Genomic DNA, 18463 nt, shown 5'->3' on the forward strand with positions numbered 1-18463 from the left:
GATACAGACTAACACGGCTGCCACTCTTAAACCATCTATTCTGTGCACTGAATAAGGCAGACGTTACATATTGCCCCTCTGATGTGGTTAATTACCATCCTTTACCTTATGCATGCTGGTTCAATCAAAACATCTCTATCCATCATCTTTATCTTTAGGAGGGGTCAGTGTGTCTCCTTTGGGGAGTGTGTTTACACCATAACCTTGTATTGGGGGTGTTCTGGAATGTGTTTATATGAATACTTAATTCACATATCAGATAGTGAACCTACAGGCATCTGCTTTGTAATGGAGCCTGATTTTTTCTCATAGCCTGACTCTTGCTAACTTTGCTTTATATAAGTAGGGCAAAAAAGGAGGAGAAAAAAAGAGCTAAGGTGGCTGACCTGGTGACCTGTTTTGCCTGAGAATCAGAACAAAGGATGGAGGAGGGGCCCTTTGGGTGTGATGTAGTATGGGTTGCTGGAAGCAAGATTCTCTTCTGTACTGGAGACAAAGAGGGGGTCTGGGCTCAGGACTGACCCAGGTGGACTATGCTATAGCTTTCTATTCTTGATGCTAACTAAGAGCTTTCTGCACTGTGTTCCAGACATATAATATACTCTTCTGTTTTTACAATACTGTCTGAGAGTCACTCCAGTCTAAAGAGGTTGAGGATGCATTGTTCCCTTTAGGTGTGCAAGTCTCCCTCAGGTGGCCAATGTGAGGGAAACTCACAGTGTGAAACAGGTGCTGAAGGCTCCAAAGTTTCAACCTAGGAGACAGTGAAGACTAGAGGCTTACTCCAGTGAAAGAATATGACCGTAAGGGGGTTAACACTCTAATGCTGTTCTTCCAGAGACTATTCCAGAGCTGTGTGAGAGCACCAGACCTGTGGATCTATGACAACTTTACATTTTTAAGGATTCCTGAGATACTTTACCATCTTTGGGGGTTTACACCCAGGCCACAAAGAGATGTGGGTCAGCAACACCACCAGCAGTTTTGCTCTTAACCAGTCATCTTTTGCCAGTCATCTGACCATGCTAGGCAGCAATGCTTCTCCAGAAAAGGAGAAATCACAAAGAAGATCCTCTGGGTCTAGTTTTACCCAACCAGCCTATCCTCCATCTTTGGAGAGGCAGCATATTGGACTTTCATATCGAGAGCAACACACCAATTGTGAATGTTTCAACCCAGTCTCAATTCAGGGACAGGCAGTCTTACCTCTACAGTGCTTGGGAAAGAACTACAGACAGATGGGTTCTAAGCATTGTGGAATCATGTTATGCCATATATTTCTTTCCATCCTGACTTCCCATCTCTTTTCAGGGATCCCTCTCACAGACTACTGCTTCTTCAGCAGGTCCAGACTTTGCTCTGGGAGCTACAGAGGCGGTTCCTCCTTTTCACTGGGGAAAGTGATCTACTCTCAGTACCTCCTGATCCCCAAGTCCAAGGGAGAGGTGAAACCTATCCTTGATTTCCACAGTCTTACAAAAGGAGACTGAAAGAGCTCGGCTTGTTTAGCCTAACGAAAAGAAGGCCGAGGGGAGTTATGATTGCTCTTTATAAATATATCAGAGGAATAAATATCAAGGAGGGAGAGGAATTATTTAAGCTTAGTACCAATGTGGACACAAGAACAAATGGATATAAACTGGACACTAGAAAGTTTAGACTTGAAATTAGATGAAGGTTTCTAACCATTAAAGGAGTGAAGTTCTGGAATAGCTTTCCAAGGGGAATAGTGGGGGCAAAAGACATATCTGGCTTCAAGACTAAGCTTGATAAGCTTGTGGAGGGGATGGTATGTTGAGATAGCCTAACTTTGGCAATTAATTGATCTTTGATTATTAGCAGGTAAATATGCCCAATGGTCTGTGATGGGATGTTAGATGGGGTGGGATCTGAGTTACTACAAATAATTCTTTCATGGGTTCTGGCTGCTGAGTCTTGCCCACATGCTCAGGGTTTAACTGATTGCCAAATTTGGGGTCGGGAAGGAATTTTCCTCCGGGGAAGATTGGCAGAGGCCCTGGAGGTTTTTTGCCTTCCTCTGCAGCTTGGGGCATGGGTCACTTGCTGGAGGATTCTCTGCACCTTGAGGTCTTTAAACCACGATTTGAGGACTTCAGTAACTCAGACATAGGTTAGGGGTTTGTTACAGGAGTGGGTGGGTGAGATTTTGTGGCCTGCATTGTGTAGGAGGTCAGACTAGATGATCATAATGGTCCTTTCTGACCTTAGAGTCTATGATTCTAATACATCAAGTATATGAAATTCCACATGGTTACCCTGGCAACTATTCTTCCCCCATCAAATCACAACTCATCTGTTGCTCTCAATCTTCATGATGCCTATTTCTGTGTGGTGGTTTTCCCAGGCTACAGGAAATTTCTGAAATTCCTTGTTGCCAGTCAACACTATCAGTACACAGTACTCTCCTTTGGCCTGCCATCCACCCCATGCATCTTTACCAAATGCATGACTGGTAGTGGCCTATCTCAGAAGGAGGGGAATTCATGTCTTTCCCTATATAGATGATTGGCTAATGAAAGGCAGATCTGAGGAATAAATCCTCAATCATGTCCACTTCACTGTGGACTTCTTTCTTTGATTGGAGTTGATTGTGAACAAAGCAAAGTCAGCATAGACTCCAACTCAAAAAATGGAGTGCACTGGGGCCCTACAAGTCTCTTTGAATTCGAAGGTCTTTCTCTGACATGAGCAATTCCAGGTGAGTTACTTACCTGTATTGTAACTGCTGTTCTTTGCAATGTGAGTGCAGACATGCATTCCATGATCCATCTTCCATCTCAGAGCCTCCAGCCATGGATTCCAGGGCGAAGGAACTGAGGGGTTTTGGGGTACTGCTGCCCTCATATAGCCGTGGGAGGGACTACAAGGTCCAAAGGATGGGCGCTACTTCGATGGATACTGCTAAGCAAAGTTCTCTGGCTTCAGTTTGCTGGGTGCCTGCATGCCTGAGTTGAATACTTCTTAAAGAGCAACAGTTACAATGCAGATAAATACCCATCTTTTTGCAAGAAAGTTGTCAATGTTTAAAGAGAACGGAATTTAAAAGTTACTCATTTCTCAGTCATAACAAAGTATTACTCAAAGTATTTGCCACCATAAAAACATTTTTATATAGTATGCTTGTTAAGTATTCCCTGTAAAAAAATTTTAATTGCAAAAGTTATATACTAAATGAGTTGTGTAGTACTCTACACTTAATATTTCACTTTAAAAATAGTACTTAAGTAGTTATAAAATGTAATTAAATATGTTAAATTTGCATTAAATGCTAAAAAAGGAAGAAAGCTGTTAGTTTTATACTGCATGATAAATGACTGTACTGCCCATTTTCCCCTTTGCATTTACGTGTATCACAATTATAAAACACAAATTGTAAGGTAAAGACATGATTCCAATTAGATATTATCAACTAGTTCAGGGGTCGGCAACCTTTCAGAAGTGGTGTGCCAAGTTTTCATATATTCACGCCAATTTAAGGTTTCATTTGCCAGTAATACATTTTAACGTTTTTAGAAGGTCTCTTTCTATAAATCTATAATATATAACTAAACGATTGTTGTAAGTAAAGTATATAAGGTTTTTAAAATGTTTAAGAAGCTGCATTTAAAATTAAATTAAAATGCAGAGCCCCCCGAGACCGGTGGCCAGGACTCAGGCAGTGTGAGTGCCACTGAAAATTAGCTCACGTGCCGCCTTAGTCACGCATGCCATAGGTTGCCTACCCCGAACTAGTTTTTAGAGAAAAGGTTTTTTTAGCCACACACAAGGATTTATATTATGTAATGTAACTGAACATTTATTTTAACTTTGAGTTGTGTTGACAGTACCCGTTCAAAGATTGAAATTTCAAATTACTTCCTCCAATTTTGCCCTGATTTAAAAGAAAGTCACAGCTTTTTTGCTCAACCCAGAATTTTGAAAGTTTGAAGAATATAATTAAAGTTATCAGTTCTGATTCTGTAATGAAAAGTGTTTTAATTTGTGATACTAGTGCTGTAAAAGAGATATACAAAAAAATTAAATAGGTTTACAACTTGTTTAAATAACAATAATAAAAGTAATATTTTAACAAAGTATTTTTGGCCCAAATTCGGAGTCAAGATCTGCTTCTATGGACCCCTGATTAATTTCAATGGGACTGGGTGCAAAGTCCATGCTAAAGAATTCCAATGTAGAACTGTGCTCTTAAATAGTAAGCATAAGATATTTACTTCTGACTGTTTAACCAGTATTTTTATCATATTGGAAAGCCAATTTACATTTACTCTGTTTAGGGTTTGACACTGCTAGTGTCACAAATATTAGCTTTTAGTAACATGGATACCTTCAGATATTAAATTTAATATTAATTTAAAACTTAATGTACATCTCACTTGTTATTTATGCTGAGAATTACATTTTACCTTTTGAACTCTCAAACTTCTGGGTATAGTTTTCATGTAATGATATTATGCCTAATGGCAAATGGTATTGAGCATTAGTTAGCTACAACGCTTTGATCATTTATTCTGCTGTTAACAAATATGTATAATGTGCTGGTTTGCTTATCTTGGGCAAATAAAATAAAGCTTTAGGCAGGTAATTACAAGTTTAGTCAGTTGATTAGTTTAGTTGGTAGTTTTGTAACTGAAGGATAAAATAAGGAAATGCAGTCACATATTTCCTTGGCTTCATTGGTTTTAATCCATTTGGTCAGGCAAATAAATTTTGGTCCATCAAATAATACAATAATTCACCTGCCAGACAAAAAAAAAAAGTGTGTTGGTATAGTTACTCATGTAGCTTACTATAAAGATGCCATTTTATGTTAAGTCATATGTCCAATACCACAAATTACACTTAGCTGTAATGCCCATTTCTAGCCACACTAGCAAATAGGGGAATAAAGCATCAATTCAGTAAGGATGGAATAATTATAAAGATTTTTTTTCTAGGGAGAAGTCTAAGCGGCTTATCTTTCTGTTAAGAAGATTAATAATTGTATTTTCTAGTTTTTTAGGTGCTAACCTGTGTTTACTTAGCTTTTATCAGATACCTACCATTAATGTCAGTGAATAAGTTTTGAACATCTATGGTCCTGTCTACAAACTGTAATTTCTACTGCTTAGGAGAGCTTGTCCACAGGTCAGTCTTGCAGTGTAAATGGGAATGAACCATATTTTCAGATATTTTTCAAAAATACCTCAGCTAAATAATATTAGCTAGTTAGTGGGGCAGTTAGGGAAGTCATTTACAGATTTGTTTTAAAAATTAGAATTCATATCCAATAAATTGTGTGCATTGGTATGTAACTATGATGTATTGTTACCTAGGGTTATCTGAACCCAAAGCTGTCGTAATTAATCTCTGTTTTCCAGGCGGTGTCAGGAAATAAATCAGTGGGGGACACAGCACCTCAGTCTGATAAATGATTGGTACACCCAAGAGTGCTTCTACCCCAAATCCTTGTTTTTATTTAGTACAAAGCATACATCTAAAATAGAAATTGTCTTAGGACACCCCAAAAATAGTTACCTCAAGTCTGAGGTGGTATCAAACGACAACAGCAGGGTCCCGTTGTTCAGCCTCTCTCCTAGCTTCTGGGGAGTTTGTCAGTGACTCCTTGTTTGTTAAAAAACAAAACAAACAAACAAACTTCTCCAAAGCAAACTCTAACTAAACTCTCTATAGATTTTCTCAGAACAAAGCACATAACTTATAATAACACCTACTAGACTAAATTTCCCTAGCAATGGCCAATAATAATTCATTCTTCTTCTTCTAAGCAAAGTAGCCTCAGTAAAAGCTTACGAACATTGGCACTCAGAATCAAGATTAGTTTTCCACACTCCCCACCTCTTCTCATGAATCTGTCCTTTCACTTTATCTGTCTTAGTTAGTAAAACTGTGGTTTGCAGCTGTTAGTTCTGTCTGAGCCAAGGCCAGGTTTCTCCTGATGCTGTAGTTTTCTCCTTTCCAGCTTATGGGGGCTAAGTGCACAAGATGCTGTGGGTTATATCAAATCCGGTTCTCTCATAACACTCTCACCTTTATACTTTTCCTTTCTTCCCCTATCTTATAGTGCGTTGTATCTTTTTTCTACCGAGTTTATCACAGTGGGGACCCATTCCTTATAGAAAAATATTATAAATGTAAAGATCAGACAGTTCTAAAGAAAATACAGGATTTTTTCAACATTGCTGAAGTAGTGGCATGATTGTTTTTCAGGTTATTTGCAGGTGGTAGCACTGCAGGCTAACCACACAGGGGCAATTCAGTTCATGCTTACTCATGTAGGGAGCTGCAGAGATGACATCCATTATTCCAGCCAGGGGCGGCTCTAGGTGTTTTGCCGCCCCAAGCACGGCAGGCAGGCTGCCTTCTGCGGCTTGCCTGCGGGAGGCCCCTGGTCCCGTGGATTCAGCGGCACGCCTGCGGGAGGTCCACTGAAGCCACGAGACCAGCGGACCCTCTGCAGGCATGCCGCCAAAGGCAACCTGCCTGCCGCCCTCATGATGACCGGTAGAGTGCCCCCCGTGGCTTGCTGCCCCAGGCACGTGTTTGGCATGCTGATGCCCGGAGCCGCCCCTGATTCCAGCCCAGGAGCTAGAAGAGCTGTCATGGAGTCCTGCAGAATTACACTACACTTAAATTTACCTCCTAACCTGTGGTAAAGGTAATCTCCTCCAGCCCCTACAGTGGTCCCTGCACCAAGCCTGGAAGCCTTTGTAACTGAACCTCTGTACAAGGGGTCTGTGGTATGCATTCACAGTTGAATTTCATCTCTGACATTGTCCATATATTCTAACTAGGGTCCTATATTCTAATATATTAGAATTATCTGCAAAGACTCAGTTAAAAGAATAACAAAATTTGTCTCTATATGCAAGAGTACATTCTGTTTAATCAGAAATTAAATCTATAAAAAAAAATAGATGTTCTGATGGCTTTTTTTATTTTCAGAAACAGAAAAAAGTTTTGAAAACCAGAAGGAAAAAAATGTTTCAAAACAGGTAAGTATGTCTCAAGGTGGAGTTTGTGGGTTGTTTGCTTGGGGGTTTCCTCCCAAACTAACTATACTATATAGTAATCATGAAATATGGACATTGTCTATTATTCTTTTAATCAGTGTAAAATGTTGCTTTAAATAAGGAATTTACACTAGTCTGAGGCCAGGGACTCACTGTGTTCTGTCATGGACCACTGACAGAACAGCACTGAGATACTAGAGCGAATTTTTAAGCCCAACATCTCAGAACCCATTAGATTTAGAAAGCATTCTATCATGGGATAGTTGGAGATCCCCATTTTGCTACTACGTTAATGGTGCATTTAAAGTGGGGAAGAAGCTAGATAGTAATCAGAATCATACAACTTTAAGGTCTGATGTCTTGCAACATGCTAAGTGTAGAAACACTTGAAAGACTAGGGCAAGTGCTTTCAAAATCGGAAAGCCTTTCCATGCACTAGTCTTATGCCAGGGATGGGGGGTGGAAGGGAATCCCTGAAACCCATGTAGGATTGTTCTAGGATGAGGATATACAAACAGATTTTGAAAAGTGGCCACTAATTTGGATTTCTCAGATTTGAGGTCCAATATTAAATCACCTTGAGCTTGATTTGCTGAACATCTGCATCCCTGTTGATCTAAAATGAAATGAGCATTGAGCACTTCTGAAAGTCAGGTTCTGGTTCCCTGATTCAGTGCCCACTGAAGTCAATGGAAAGGATCCTACTGATTTCAATGGGTACTGGATCTGACTCTAGCTATCTCAGACTGGACTCCCGAAAACTGAAGCACCCATAACCGGCAGATACTTTTGAATATTTTGGCCTCAGTTGACTAAGTGGTTGTGCAACCTTTTTATACCATAATTACTTACCAAATGTGATCAATTATGAGTTTAAAGCTGCAGCTGTGGTATGTGTAAAATATGTTTATCAAATTTGCCTGGATAACACAAACAATTATTTTTATTAGTGCACTTCTTGAAATATTATAGCCCATTTTGTGCAGAAATCTAGTTGAATTTTAATATTTTTACTTTAAATGAAAAGTTATTTGGAAGAAACTGTATTATGTGCTTATGGTTTTGTTACAGAGAGAAATGTTTTCATAAACCTCCTTTCAATTCTAATCTTTTTTTGTTAAACACTTGTCTATTTTATACTGTATCATGTTTGCTTTTGTAGCCATTCTTCAAGTGAAGCAGTATACTTACTTCTTATCTGAACATCAATCTGAAAGCAATGTTCGTTTGTTAAATAATTCAGCTATTTCTGTGGACATTTCTTAGAATACATTTGAGAAATAAAACTGATTTCTGAATTGGTAAACATTAAGGCAAACAGCAGCAAGAGAAATATTATGTTCAACATGGGAGACTCTTACAATTTATGAAACAGTACCAGAATTCTGCGTTTGAACTCTGGATCCTAATTTTTTAAAAAGATTATTATGGTAGGCTGTCATAACTAAGATTGCAAGACAGTTACCATTATAATTTATGTTTTTGAAATCAAGTTTCTTAATCTCGTGTTTTATTAGTTGATAATGTCTATGCCTGGTTTCAGTCTAGAAGTAAATACTTCTGGAACATTTCAGCAAAATTCTTTTAGCCATTTTTCAGCTATGAGAGAGATTAGAGTCCATAGTTTTTTCCTGTGTGCTGAGCAATGACAGAACACCTTTAACACGCCTCCTTACACCTTAACAAGCTTTCTGACTTGGGGTTTCTTGGGAGGGTGTGGAAGAGCTCTGCAGCTGCCATAACAGCTCTCTTTACTAAGAATATTCATGAAGGGGCACTGTGCCTGCTTTGTGGCTCCTTTTTACCAGGTTAGCCAGCACTTATTGGTTACAAGACAACCATCTAACTCAAGGGTGGGCAAAATATGGCCCGTGGGCCAGATCTGGCCTAACATTTCTGTAAAGGCTGCCAGGCTCTTTAGTCTCCACCTCGCGATCTCCGTGCCACTAAAAGTCCTGTGGCACAGCAGGGCATTCAGACGGGCTGCCTGCCATGGCCCCAAGCCACTCCCCAAAGTGGACGGCTGTTGCTGGCATGTTTCTGTGCGCCCCTGACAGGGAGGGAGGCAGCTCCACATGCTGCCCCCGCCCCCAGCACCGTCCTCACAGCTCTCATTGGAAACTGGCCAATGGGAGCTGCAGGGACAGTTCTTGTGGGCAGTGTACAGAGACCCACTTCCTCCCTCCCCCAAAGGGGTGCGCAGAGACATGCCAGCAGCAGCTGGCCGCAGCCACTTCCAGGAGCAGCCATGGCATGCAGGCAACCTGCCTGAGCCCTGCTGTGCCTCTGGCTGGACACCACCTGTGCTAAGCACCTCCCGGCCAAAGCCTGCACCTCGCACCCCAATCCCCTGCCCCAGGTCAGAACCGCCCTCCTGCACCAAACTCTCTCCCAGAGCCCACACCCGTCACCCTCTCCTGCATCCCAATGCTGTGCACCAGCCCAGAGCTCCCTCCTGCACCCAAACTCCCTCCCAGACCCCACACCCCCTCCATTAACATAGTAGAAATGTGCAGCCTGTGATGACTTACCAAAATGCGTGTAGTGGCCCACCTGCGAAAATTATTTCCCACCCCTGGTCTAAGTCTTCCCTTGTAGCTTTCTGGGGACTTTGAAGTCCATGGGCCAGGCCCTCAATTTATGTAAGTCAATGAAGCTACACTGGTTTATAACAGCTGAGGATCTGACCCATCAAGTTCAAAGCCTCCAATAATTTTTTGGGGAGGTCATCTGGTAGTCTAGTAAACGGTGGTAATTTCCATTTGGTGGCCTCCATTTGTTAACAAAACTCTATTGCTTTTCATACATCAATTTTAGGTACCTTTTCCTGTCCCCAAATCATATGTTAATCCAGTATTTCTTTTAGAATCTCTATCCTCCTGAAATAATGGCTTTAATATTCAAACAATATCAGTGAAAGGGACTTTGTGACATTTAGTGGAATAGTTTCTCCCTGATGAATGTTTTGTCCCAACAGGAACCAGCTATTTAGACAAGCAGAAGTTAGCTATGTAAACTGTATTGAACCCAAGTCTCTCTGTGATCTCAGCCTCTCTATGCTTCTCTGCTTGCATAAAGAGGGTCGTAATAGTCCCCCAGGGAAAACTCCAAGTGTCATGAGGTTCCTCAATCAATGTAGAGCTGACAGAACAGCTCTACATCAGTCCTCAACACTGTATGTCACATCTAGATGTAGCAGGTAAAATTCACATTTAACAATAGCCAACATCAGTTATAGTTTCTTTGAATATATATAGTATTTTGTGTTCCTATTCTTCTGGATAAATATACAGCTTAATATAGTGTCAAAGTATATCATAACATTTATAAGCTGCACATAGGGTGACCAGATGTCCCGATTTTATAGGGACAGTCCGATAATTTGAAGCTTTGTCTTATATAGGTGCCTATTGCCCCCCCACCTCCTGTCCTGATTTTTCACGCTTGCTGTCTGGTCACCCTGGCTGCACAACTACTAAATTAATGGCATATCAGAAACCTAATTTTGATTATTCTGTGTGACTAATGTTCATTGCATTACTATAGTAGGTTTACATAATCTTGCCTCTTTGAAATACGAATATTTGCTTTATTTTGAAATAGTTTCTGTAAAATATGGAACAGCAGAGTGCAATTCCATTTGCCTTTGCCATTTGATGATGATGCATGTTAGACATGTGAGTGAACAAAAAGATAAATTAACTATGGCATAGCTAAGAGGACACAATGCTTCTCCTAATAAATTCTTTGCCTCTTTCCAAAGGGTCACAGCTATTTTTTCATCTTAGGGCTGGCTTACTGCCTACAGCAAAATTGGTTTTAAGAGACTTAACACAAGCTTAAGAAAAGATGATCTAGTAATGTTTCATATTCAAAATATGAAAAAACCTTCCAGAGAAAATAGAAAAGTGCAGCAACTGAACCATCTCATGCAAGTATAATTTCACCTGGAGGTAAAAGATATATATGCATGAACAAGATTCTCAGACTGTAGAGAACAAATTATTTAAATATAATATTGTCAAGATTAGATCGATTTTAGTCACTTTGGTGGAAGTATTTAAAAAGAATTAAATTCAGTTAAAAGGGTGGGGGAATTCCAGCCATTAGTCCAGCTAAATTTTCTTGTCTCAGATCACTATTATTAAATAGCAAGTTTCACTGTGAAAGGAGAAAAAGAAACAAGGAAAATCCTGAATTAGAAGGCTTTCATATCAGTTATTCCCAGAGAATGGAGATTCCTATGCTGAGATAAGCCAAGTCTACACTAGACTATGCAAGCAGCCAGACACTTAGACAAGTCATTTTAGTGGTGGGCAATACCATAACACAGGTATCAAAGCAAAAAATTAGGTGGATGTTATAAGGCTCTAATTCACTCTAAGCAGGATCTCTAGGACCTTTTAATATCAAACATACAAGGAAGGGCCTAACCTGAATGGACATGTGTGTATGTAGAGGTAGAGGTGTTGTAGCCACATTAGGCCTATGATATTAGAGAAACAAGGTAGGTGAGGTAATATCTTTCATTGGACCAGCTTCTGTTGGTAAGAGACAAGCTTTCAAAAGATATTACCTAACTTACACTGTCTCTATAACTGTTGGCAGGATCATAGGAACTCTATCACCACTTTGGAAAAGAATCTCAGGTTTTGTCTACATTACCGCGGCAAGTTGGCCTAAGTTACGCTACTTCAGTTATGTGAATAATGTAACTCAAGTCAGTGTAGCTTAGGTCAATTTACTGCGGTGTCTGCACTGCACTGTGTTGATGGGAGATGCTCTCCCGCCGACTTCCCTTACTCTTCTCAGGGAGCTGGAGTACAGACAGTCTTCAGACTTACGACACAATTGGTTTCTTACAATTGCATCGTAAGTCAGAACTACAATCTACTCCATTGCGGGACCAAGCTTTGTAAACTAAAAATCTATAGTTGTAAGTCGAATCAGGGTGCCAGTGTAGAAGAGTTTTAAGTGCTGTTCGTTGTAACTCAAACGTCATAAAGTTGAGGGCTGCCCGTACTGCAGTTGACAGGAGAGCCACTGACTCAGCGGGTCTTCACCAGACCCATCGATTGCAGCATCACTGATGTACCGGTAAGTATAGACATAGCCTCAGGCAATGCCACTGTATCCTTGTAAACTTTTGCATAAGGTAGCTTGCTTTTAAAGTGTGGACCTCATTCATGCTGAGCTGAAGTTACTGCCATCGGGAAGAAATTTCCACGTAAGAAACTTGTACTCATAGTGATTCAAAAGGAGTTTTTCAGTTTAAATCAGACACCTTCCAGTACCTTCAAGAAGGCATAATTTGGCATCAAGGCACGTGGAACAAAAATTATCTTTATTTTTAATACACTGCTTTTGTACTATATTCAGAATTTCTTTGATTATTTTATAGTGCTCACAAGAATGTTAACAGGTTTCAGAGTGGTAGCCGTGTTAGTCTGTATCAGCAAAAACAACGAGGAGTCCTTGTGGCACCTTAGAGACTAACAAATGTATTTGGGCATAAGCTTTCATGGGCTAGAACCCACTTCATCGGATGCGTGAAGTGAAAAATACAGGAGCAGGTATAGATACATGAAAGGATGGGGGTTGCTTTACCAAGTGTGATGTCAGTCTAACAAGGTAAATTTATACCTGCTCCTGTATTTTTCACTTCATGCATCCGATGAAGTGGGTTCTAGCCCACGAAAGCTTATGCCGAAATGAATTTGTTAGTCTCTAAGGTGCCACAAGGACTCATTGTTCTTACAAGAATGTTAGATGCTTCACAGAAACAGTCTTTGCTCTGACAAGTTACTCGTGGGAGAATTCTGCACCAAAAAATTAAAAATTCCTCAAAATTCTGCATATTTTGTCATGATAACACAATGTAATCATGCCAGTTTCAATTATTTTGGTAATTTATTTCAAAATATCTGTCAGCAAGTATGTCTGTATTGTTATAGACCAAAAAAAAAGTAGGTTTTTTTTTTTACACCAATAGGCATATTAATACAGAACTTGAGTAATTAATTTAAATTACAATGCAGAAACAGATTTCCTGTTCCTGTCAGAAGTGGAGCAATGGATGGGGGAGTCAGGGTAATGGAGGAGCTGAGGGAGTGAGAAGGAGCCTGGAAGGTTGGTGGGGGTGGGTGGGAGAAGTATGCTGCTGACTTTTATAGTGCCACAGTGGCCTCCGGTGGGCAAAAGGCACAACTGCAGGATTTCTGGGGCAGAAAGTATTTTCTGCAGGGAAAAAATTTCTGCACCAGACATGATTTCTGCGTGTACATAGTCATGCAGAATTCCCCCAGGAGTAATAAGTATATGGTAATGGGGATCTTTGAATCTAAGAACCATGAGCTTCTACTGCCTGAGCTAAAAGACTCCGGTCTGTTATAGGAAATGATAATGACTCCTTTTTTTTATTAAGGAATCATCAATAAATACATTGACTATGTACCCTGTTGATGATTTTGCTGCTATTAATTTTTGCATCCGTAGTTTTACTTAACCTGAAAATCAACATGGTACAGTGTTTGTAATGTAGACTTTAACCCAAACAATTGATATATGCTAGGATTGTCGATTAATTGAGGTCAACTCACACAATTAACTCAAAAAATTAATTGTGATTAATCGTATTGTTAAACAATAAAATACAAATTGAAATTTATTAAATATTTTGGATGTGTTTCTATATTTTCAAATATTGACTTAAATTACAACACAGAATACAAAGTGTACAGTGCTCACTTTATATTATTTTTATTTCAAATATTTGGACCATAAAAACGATAAACAAAAGAAATATTTTTCAATTCACCTCACACAAGTACCATAATGCTATCTTTTTATCATGAAAGTACAACTTACAAATGTAGATTTTTTTGTTACTAACTGCACTCAAAAACAAAACAATGTAAAACTTTAGAGCCTACAAGTCCACTCAGTCCAACTTCTTATTCAGCCAATTACTAAGACAAACAAGTTTGTTTACATTTATGGGAGATAGTGCTGCCCGTTTCTTATTTACAACGTCACCTGAAAGTGAGAACAGGCATTCACCTGGCACTTTTATAGCCAGCATTGGAAGGTATTTACATGCCAGATACGCTAAACATTTGTATGCCCCTTCATGCTTTGGCCACCATTCCAGAGATCATGCTTCCCTGCTGGTGATGTTTGTATTAATTAAATTTGTCACTGAACTTCTTGGGGCAAAACAGTATGTCTCCTGCTGTGTTTTACCCACATTCTGCCATATATTTCATGTTATAGTAGTCTCGGATGATGACCCCAGCACATGTTCATTTTAAGAATACTTTCACTGCAGATTTGACAAAACACAAAGAAGGTACCAATATGAGATTTCTAAAGATAGTTACCGCACTCAACCCAAGATTTAAGTATCTGAAGTGCCTTCCAAAATCTGAGAGAGACAAAGTGTAGAACATGCTTTCAGAAGTCTTAAAAGAGCAACACTCTGATGTGGAAACTACAGAATCCAAACCACCAAGAAAGAAAACCTTCTGCTGGTAGCATTGACTCAGATGATGAAAGTGAACATGCGTTTGCACTGCTTTGGATCGTTATCAAGCAGAACCCATTGTCAGCATGGACACATGTCCTCTGGAATGGTTGAAGATGAAGGGACATATGAATCTTTAGCGCATCTGGCACGTAAATATCTTGCGACACCGGCCACAGCAGTGCCATGCGAACATCTGTTCTCACTTTCAGGTGACATTGTAAACAAGAAGCAGGCAGCATTATCTCCTGCAAGTGAAAACAAACTTGTTTATCTGAACAAGAAGTAGAACAGAATGGATGTTTAGGCTCTAAAGTTTTACATAGAATTATGTACAAAAAAACCCCGCATTCGAAAATAAAACTACATTTGTAAGTTCAACTTTCATGATAAAGAGATTGCATTACAGTACTTGTATGAGGTGAATTGAAAAATACTATTTCTTTTGTTTCTTTACAGCACAAATATTTGTAAAGAAAATAAATATAAAGTGAGCACTGTACACTTTGTGTTCTGTGCTATAATTGAAATCAATATATTTTAAAATGTAGAAAACTTCCAAAAATGTTTAAATAAATCATATTTTATTATTGTTTAATCGCAATTAAATTTTTTAATCATTCGACATCCCTAATGTATGCATACCATCTCAGAATTAGCTACGCTGAATTCTGGTAATGTTTTATTTACAGGATTTGGGGTTTAACATGTGTTGCAAGTATGGTTCAGTAGCTCATATGGCAGCATAATAAGACTGTGTTTAATTTATATACATTATATGAATTGAGAATAAAAGTGGGTAAAGAATTGCAACAAAGCACACATGTAATTTCATTTATGAATCCTAATGTAATTTATATATAAAATACTGGAATAAAGACAGCTTAATATCCATGTAAGATTAATCAAAAACATTAAACTAGTTCTGAAAAAAAAATGTATGCAGCTTATTTTTTCAGGAAGCACTGAATGAAAGTCAACTATTAACAATGCAAGATACATTTTCTTCACAAGGTAATAGATTTGGTTGTAAGTACATATCTTTTATACACTCCCTCAGCTTATGTAGAGTGGGGTTTGATTAAGACAGCATTTACTAGTACTATACAAGCTTTCTAAAAGGTAGACATTTATTGGTAAATATTTTAAGCTAAATAAGCTTGAAAGGTTTCTGATTTCTCATGTATTTGTGATATACCATGTCCATTCCACATACTAGCTCTAGTTAATGCAATGTTAACAATTTGCTGTTAATTGTCAAAATGATGATCTAATATGTCTGTTCTATCTTTAGTTTATTTGAAAACACCACAACACATTATATACAAAAAATGGTATTCCTAGTGCAAGCAAAGGGAACTACAGTCTCATTCTGCACAGTAAGGGGTCGATCCTTGTGTGGAGTACTCCTCTCACATGGACAGCATAAGTCACAATCTATCCTATTATGTTCATAATAGCAAAGCACTAAGGGTAAAATCTTGGCCTCATCCAAATCAATGGAAGGTTTGTGACTGATTTCACTGGGGTCAAGATTTCACAATTCAGCAAAAATACTTAAGCACATACTTAATTCTGAGTATGTGCTGAATTTGATCAGTATGCAGCAGAGTGCTTAAAAATTTACTTAAGCTTTTAAGTAGATGCCTAAAAGTATCCTTAAAATTAGGACCATGTTCAATGTATTTTTAGCAATGAAATACAGAGCTTAGAGGCTGATTTGCATCTTCACCCAAAATAACTGCAATCTTTTTATACTCTTTTACCAAAGTAAAAAGTATCAATGATAGTGGAAGGAATAGTTTGTGTTTTTTAAGATTAAAATATTGTTTTCTTTTATAGTATTTGAAAAGTTCACTGAAGATTTTTGTATCTGTAAAACATTTATTTGCTAGATGTTTTTTGTAAAAAGTTTGATTTTGAACATCCATCATATATTCACAAAGAATTAGCCTTGTGGCTAGGTACTGTGGAGATGATATTTTTTCTTGGCATCATAATTTGCTTTTAACTCAGTAGCTTTACTATGTTGTTCTTACAATGATCTTTTCTCATTTTTAATATATAAGACCCTGTACTTTAATCAGATTAAAGTCCCTTCTGAGCCCAATTTCTAACAGACCCCTCTTGTTAGTAATTAATCCTGAATGTCTCTCTAAGGTGCAACAGAAACTGAGTTTCTGTTTATAAGTCTGATTTTGGCCCAGTCTCTAAAATTAAAATTGATAGTTCACATCTGGGGCCAGCCAATATTGGATTTTTTCTGAAGAATTTGAAGTGGCTCAGACAGGAGGTACACTTTAGGTACACATCTAAAATTAAAGCTGTTCGAATTAGACCCAAAGGTCTACTAATGCTTCCAGGGGAGAGAAATAAAACTTCATTTACTGGTCTCTCCTAGCAGAGGTCTAGCTCCAGATCCTGGCCACTGCTATAACCATTTTGTGGTTGAAAGAGGCTGGAAAGATAGCTTAAATAGCCAGTGGGGGGTTTCCCTGGGTTGAGGGAGTGTTTACTGTAAAGCCAACTTATTTGGTTCAGTATTTCCTCTGTCCCACCACCTTGGTGGTGGGGGAGTATTTAAGGTTGGAGAGGCAGTGGCCAGCGCACTTTGCACTCTGGCAATCTCTGACTGCTTAACAGCCTTAGAGGGGCATTACCAGATGGTATAACTTAGAGCAGACCAACTGCACTTTAAGTTGTATCGGGGCCAGATCACTATTGGGCAGCCTTAAGTTATTTTGGGTGCCTTATTTGAAAAGTACTATCGTAGCTGCATTTTGCATTTCTAATGGTTGGGATTTTGCTTAATATTTTTGAAAGGTTAAGTGCACACAAGCCACTGCTATATGGCTGCAATGTTCATTTTAACTGTGTTTGTTGGGATTTTTTTTGTATGGGTATCTAAAAATGTTATAGTGATATGTTAAGAGCAAGAGCAAGTAAAGTGCACTGAATCATTCATTGAGAGAAATAGGTGCAGAATCAGATTCTTATTAAATACTGTTCTGCAGGAAAATTAGATATAGATAATGGTCAGAGTTTCTCCATGTTAGGCACAGCCCATGGATCTCAGACAGTCTCTTTGCCCAGCCAGTCCCAGTGTCTTCACCTAGCTCTCAGTCCAGTTGCCCTTTTTCCCTCCACCCAGCCAGCTTCCAGTCATTCCCCCTTTTCCCAGACCCCTTGCCCCAATTTCTTCTCTTCACTCCTCTTCAGTTTTGGGTTTGTCCTCCTTGTGTTTGGTTTAGCTGGTTTCCTCCCCTGCACTGCCTGGTCCAGCAGCAGGAGCACTGAAAGCACAGAACAGACAGGCTCCCAACTCTCCATTTCTGTGACTGGTCCTGGACCCTGCATAGCCCCGGCAACACTGTTGCAATTACAGGAAAACTCCTTTTCAGATCTCTTCAGCCCGGTCTTGAGGATGCTCAGTGCAGATGGACTCTTCAGGGAACTGTGTTCCACAGCTCTAGCAAGTCTCTGAGGATGTGCAAACTGCAATTTTTCAAATGCTTATAACTTTTCCAAATTTGGACAGATTTCCCAGGAGATGGCAAAAGGCACATCCCTGACACAAAGATCATGCCCCTAACATAGTCAAGTTGCTGCTCCAAAGCACAGCAGCACAAGAACTTCTCAAAGAAGAGGTGGAGGTGATTTTTTTAAAACCTAGCGAGACAATGTATTTTTTCCCTAGCCTTGTTCTCAGAAATGGCTAACCCTTTTTGGATGAAAATTTCCATAATAATTCAGCACAAGGCAGATACCTGGCATGGAATACTTCATCCCAAATGGTTAAAGCTTTTCAAAGTTATAAGCAACTGAAAACAGGGTTTATAAAGCAACATGTCAGTCTTAACTATAGGCAGGGCTACCATGCATGCCTAGAATAGAGCCCAAAGTGAATGAT

At 39.1% G+C, this 18463-nt stretch overlaps 1 protein-coding gene across 10 annotated transcripts in view; it reads left to right on the forward strand.

The window, feature by feature from the left end:
* The window catches only part of SEL1L2 (SEL1L2 adaptor subunit of SYVN1 ubiquitin ligase), a 63126-nt gene that overhangs the window by 6341 nt on the left and 38322 nt on the right, over nt 1-18463 (forward strand). For 7 of the 10 annotated variants that reach the window (XM_075064480.1, XM_075064472.1, XM_032789861.2 and 4 more), the window contains exons 2-3: nt 6964-7013; nt 15513-15567. In XM_075064480.1, coding sequence (XP_074920581.1) covers nt 15543-15567 — 25 coding nt within the window. In that variant the 5' untranslated portion in view covers nt 6964-7013; nt 15513-15542. Of the gene's footprint in view, nt 1-1317; nt 1446-6963; nt 7014-15512; nt 15583-18463 lie in introns of those variants that run through there. The other 3 variants (XM_032789860.2, XM_075064474.1, XM_075064478.1) reach the window with 3 other exon arrangements.

The sequence above is a fragment of the Chelonoidis abingdonii genome, chromosome 3 (genome assembly GCF_003597395.2).
Source record: "Chelonoidis abingdonii isolate Lonesome George chromosome 3, CheloAbing_2.0, whole genome shotgun sequence".
Classification (NCBI taxonomy): Eukaryota; Metazoa; Chordata; order Testudines; family Testudinidae; genus Chelonoidis; species Chelonoidis abingdonii.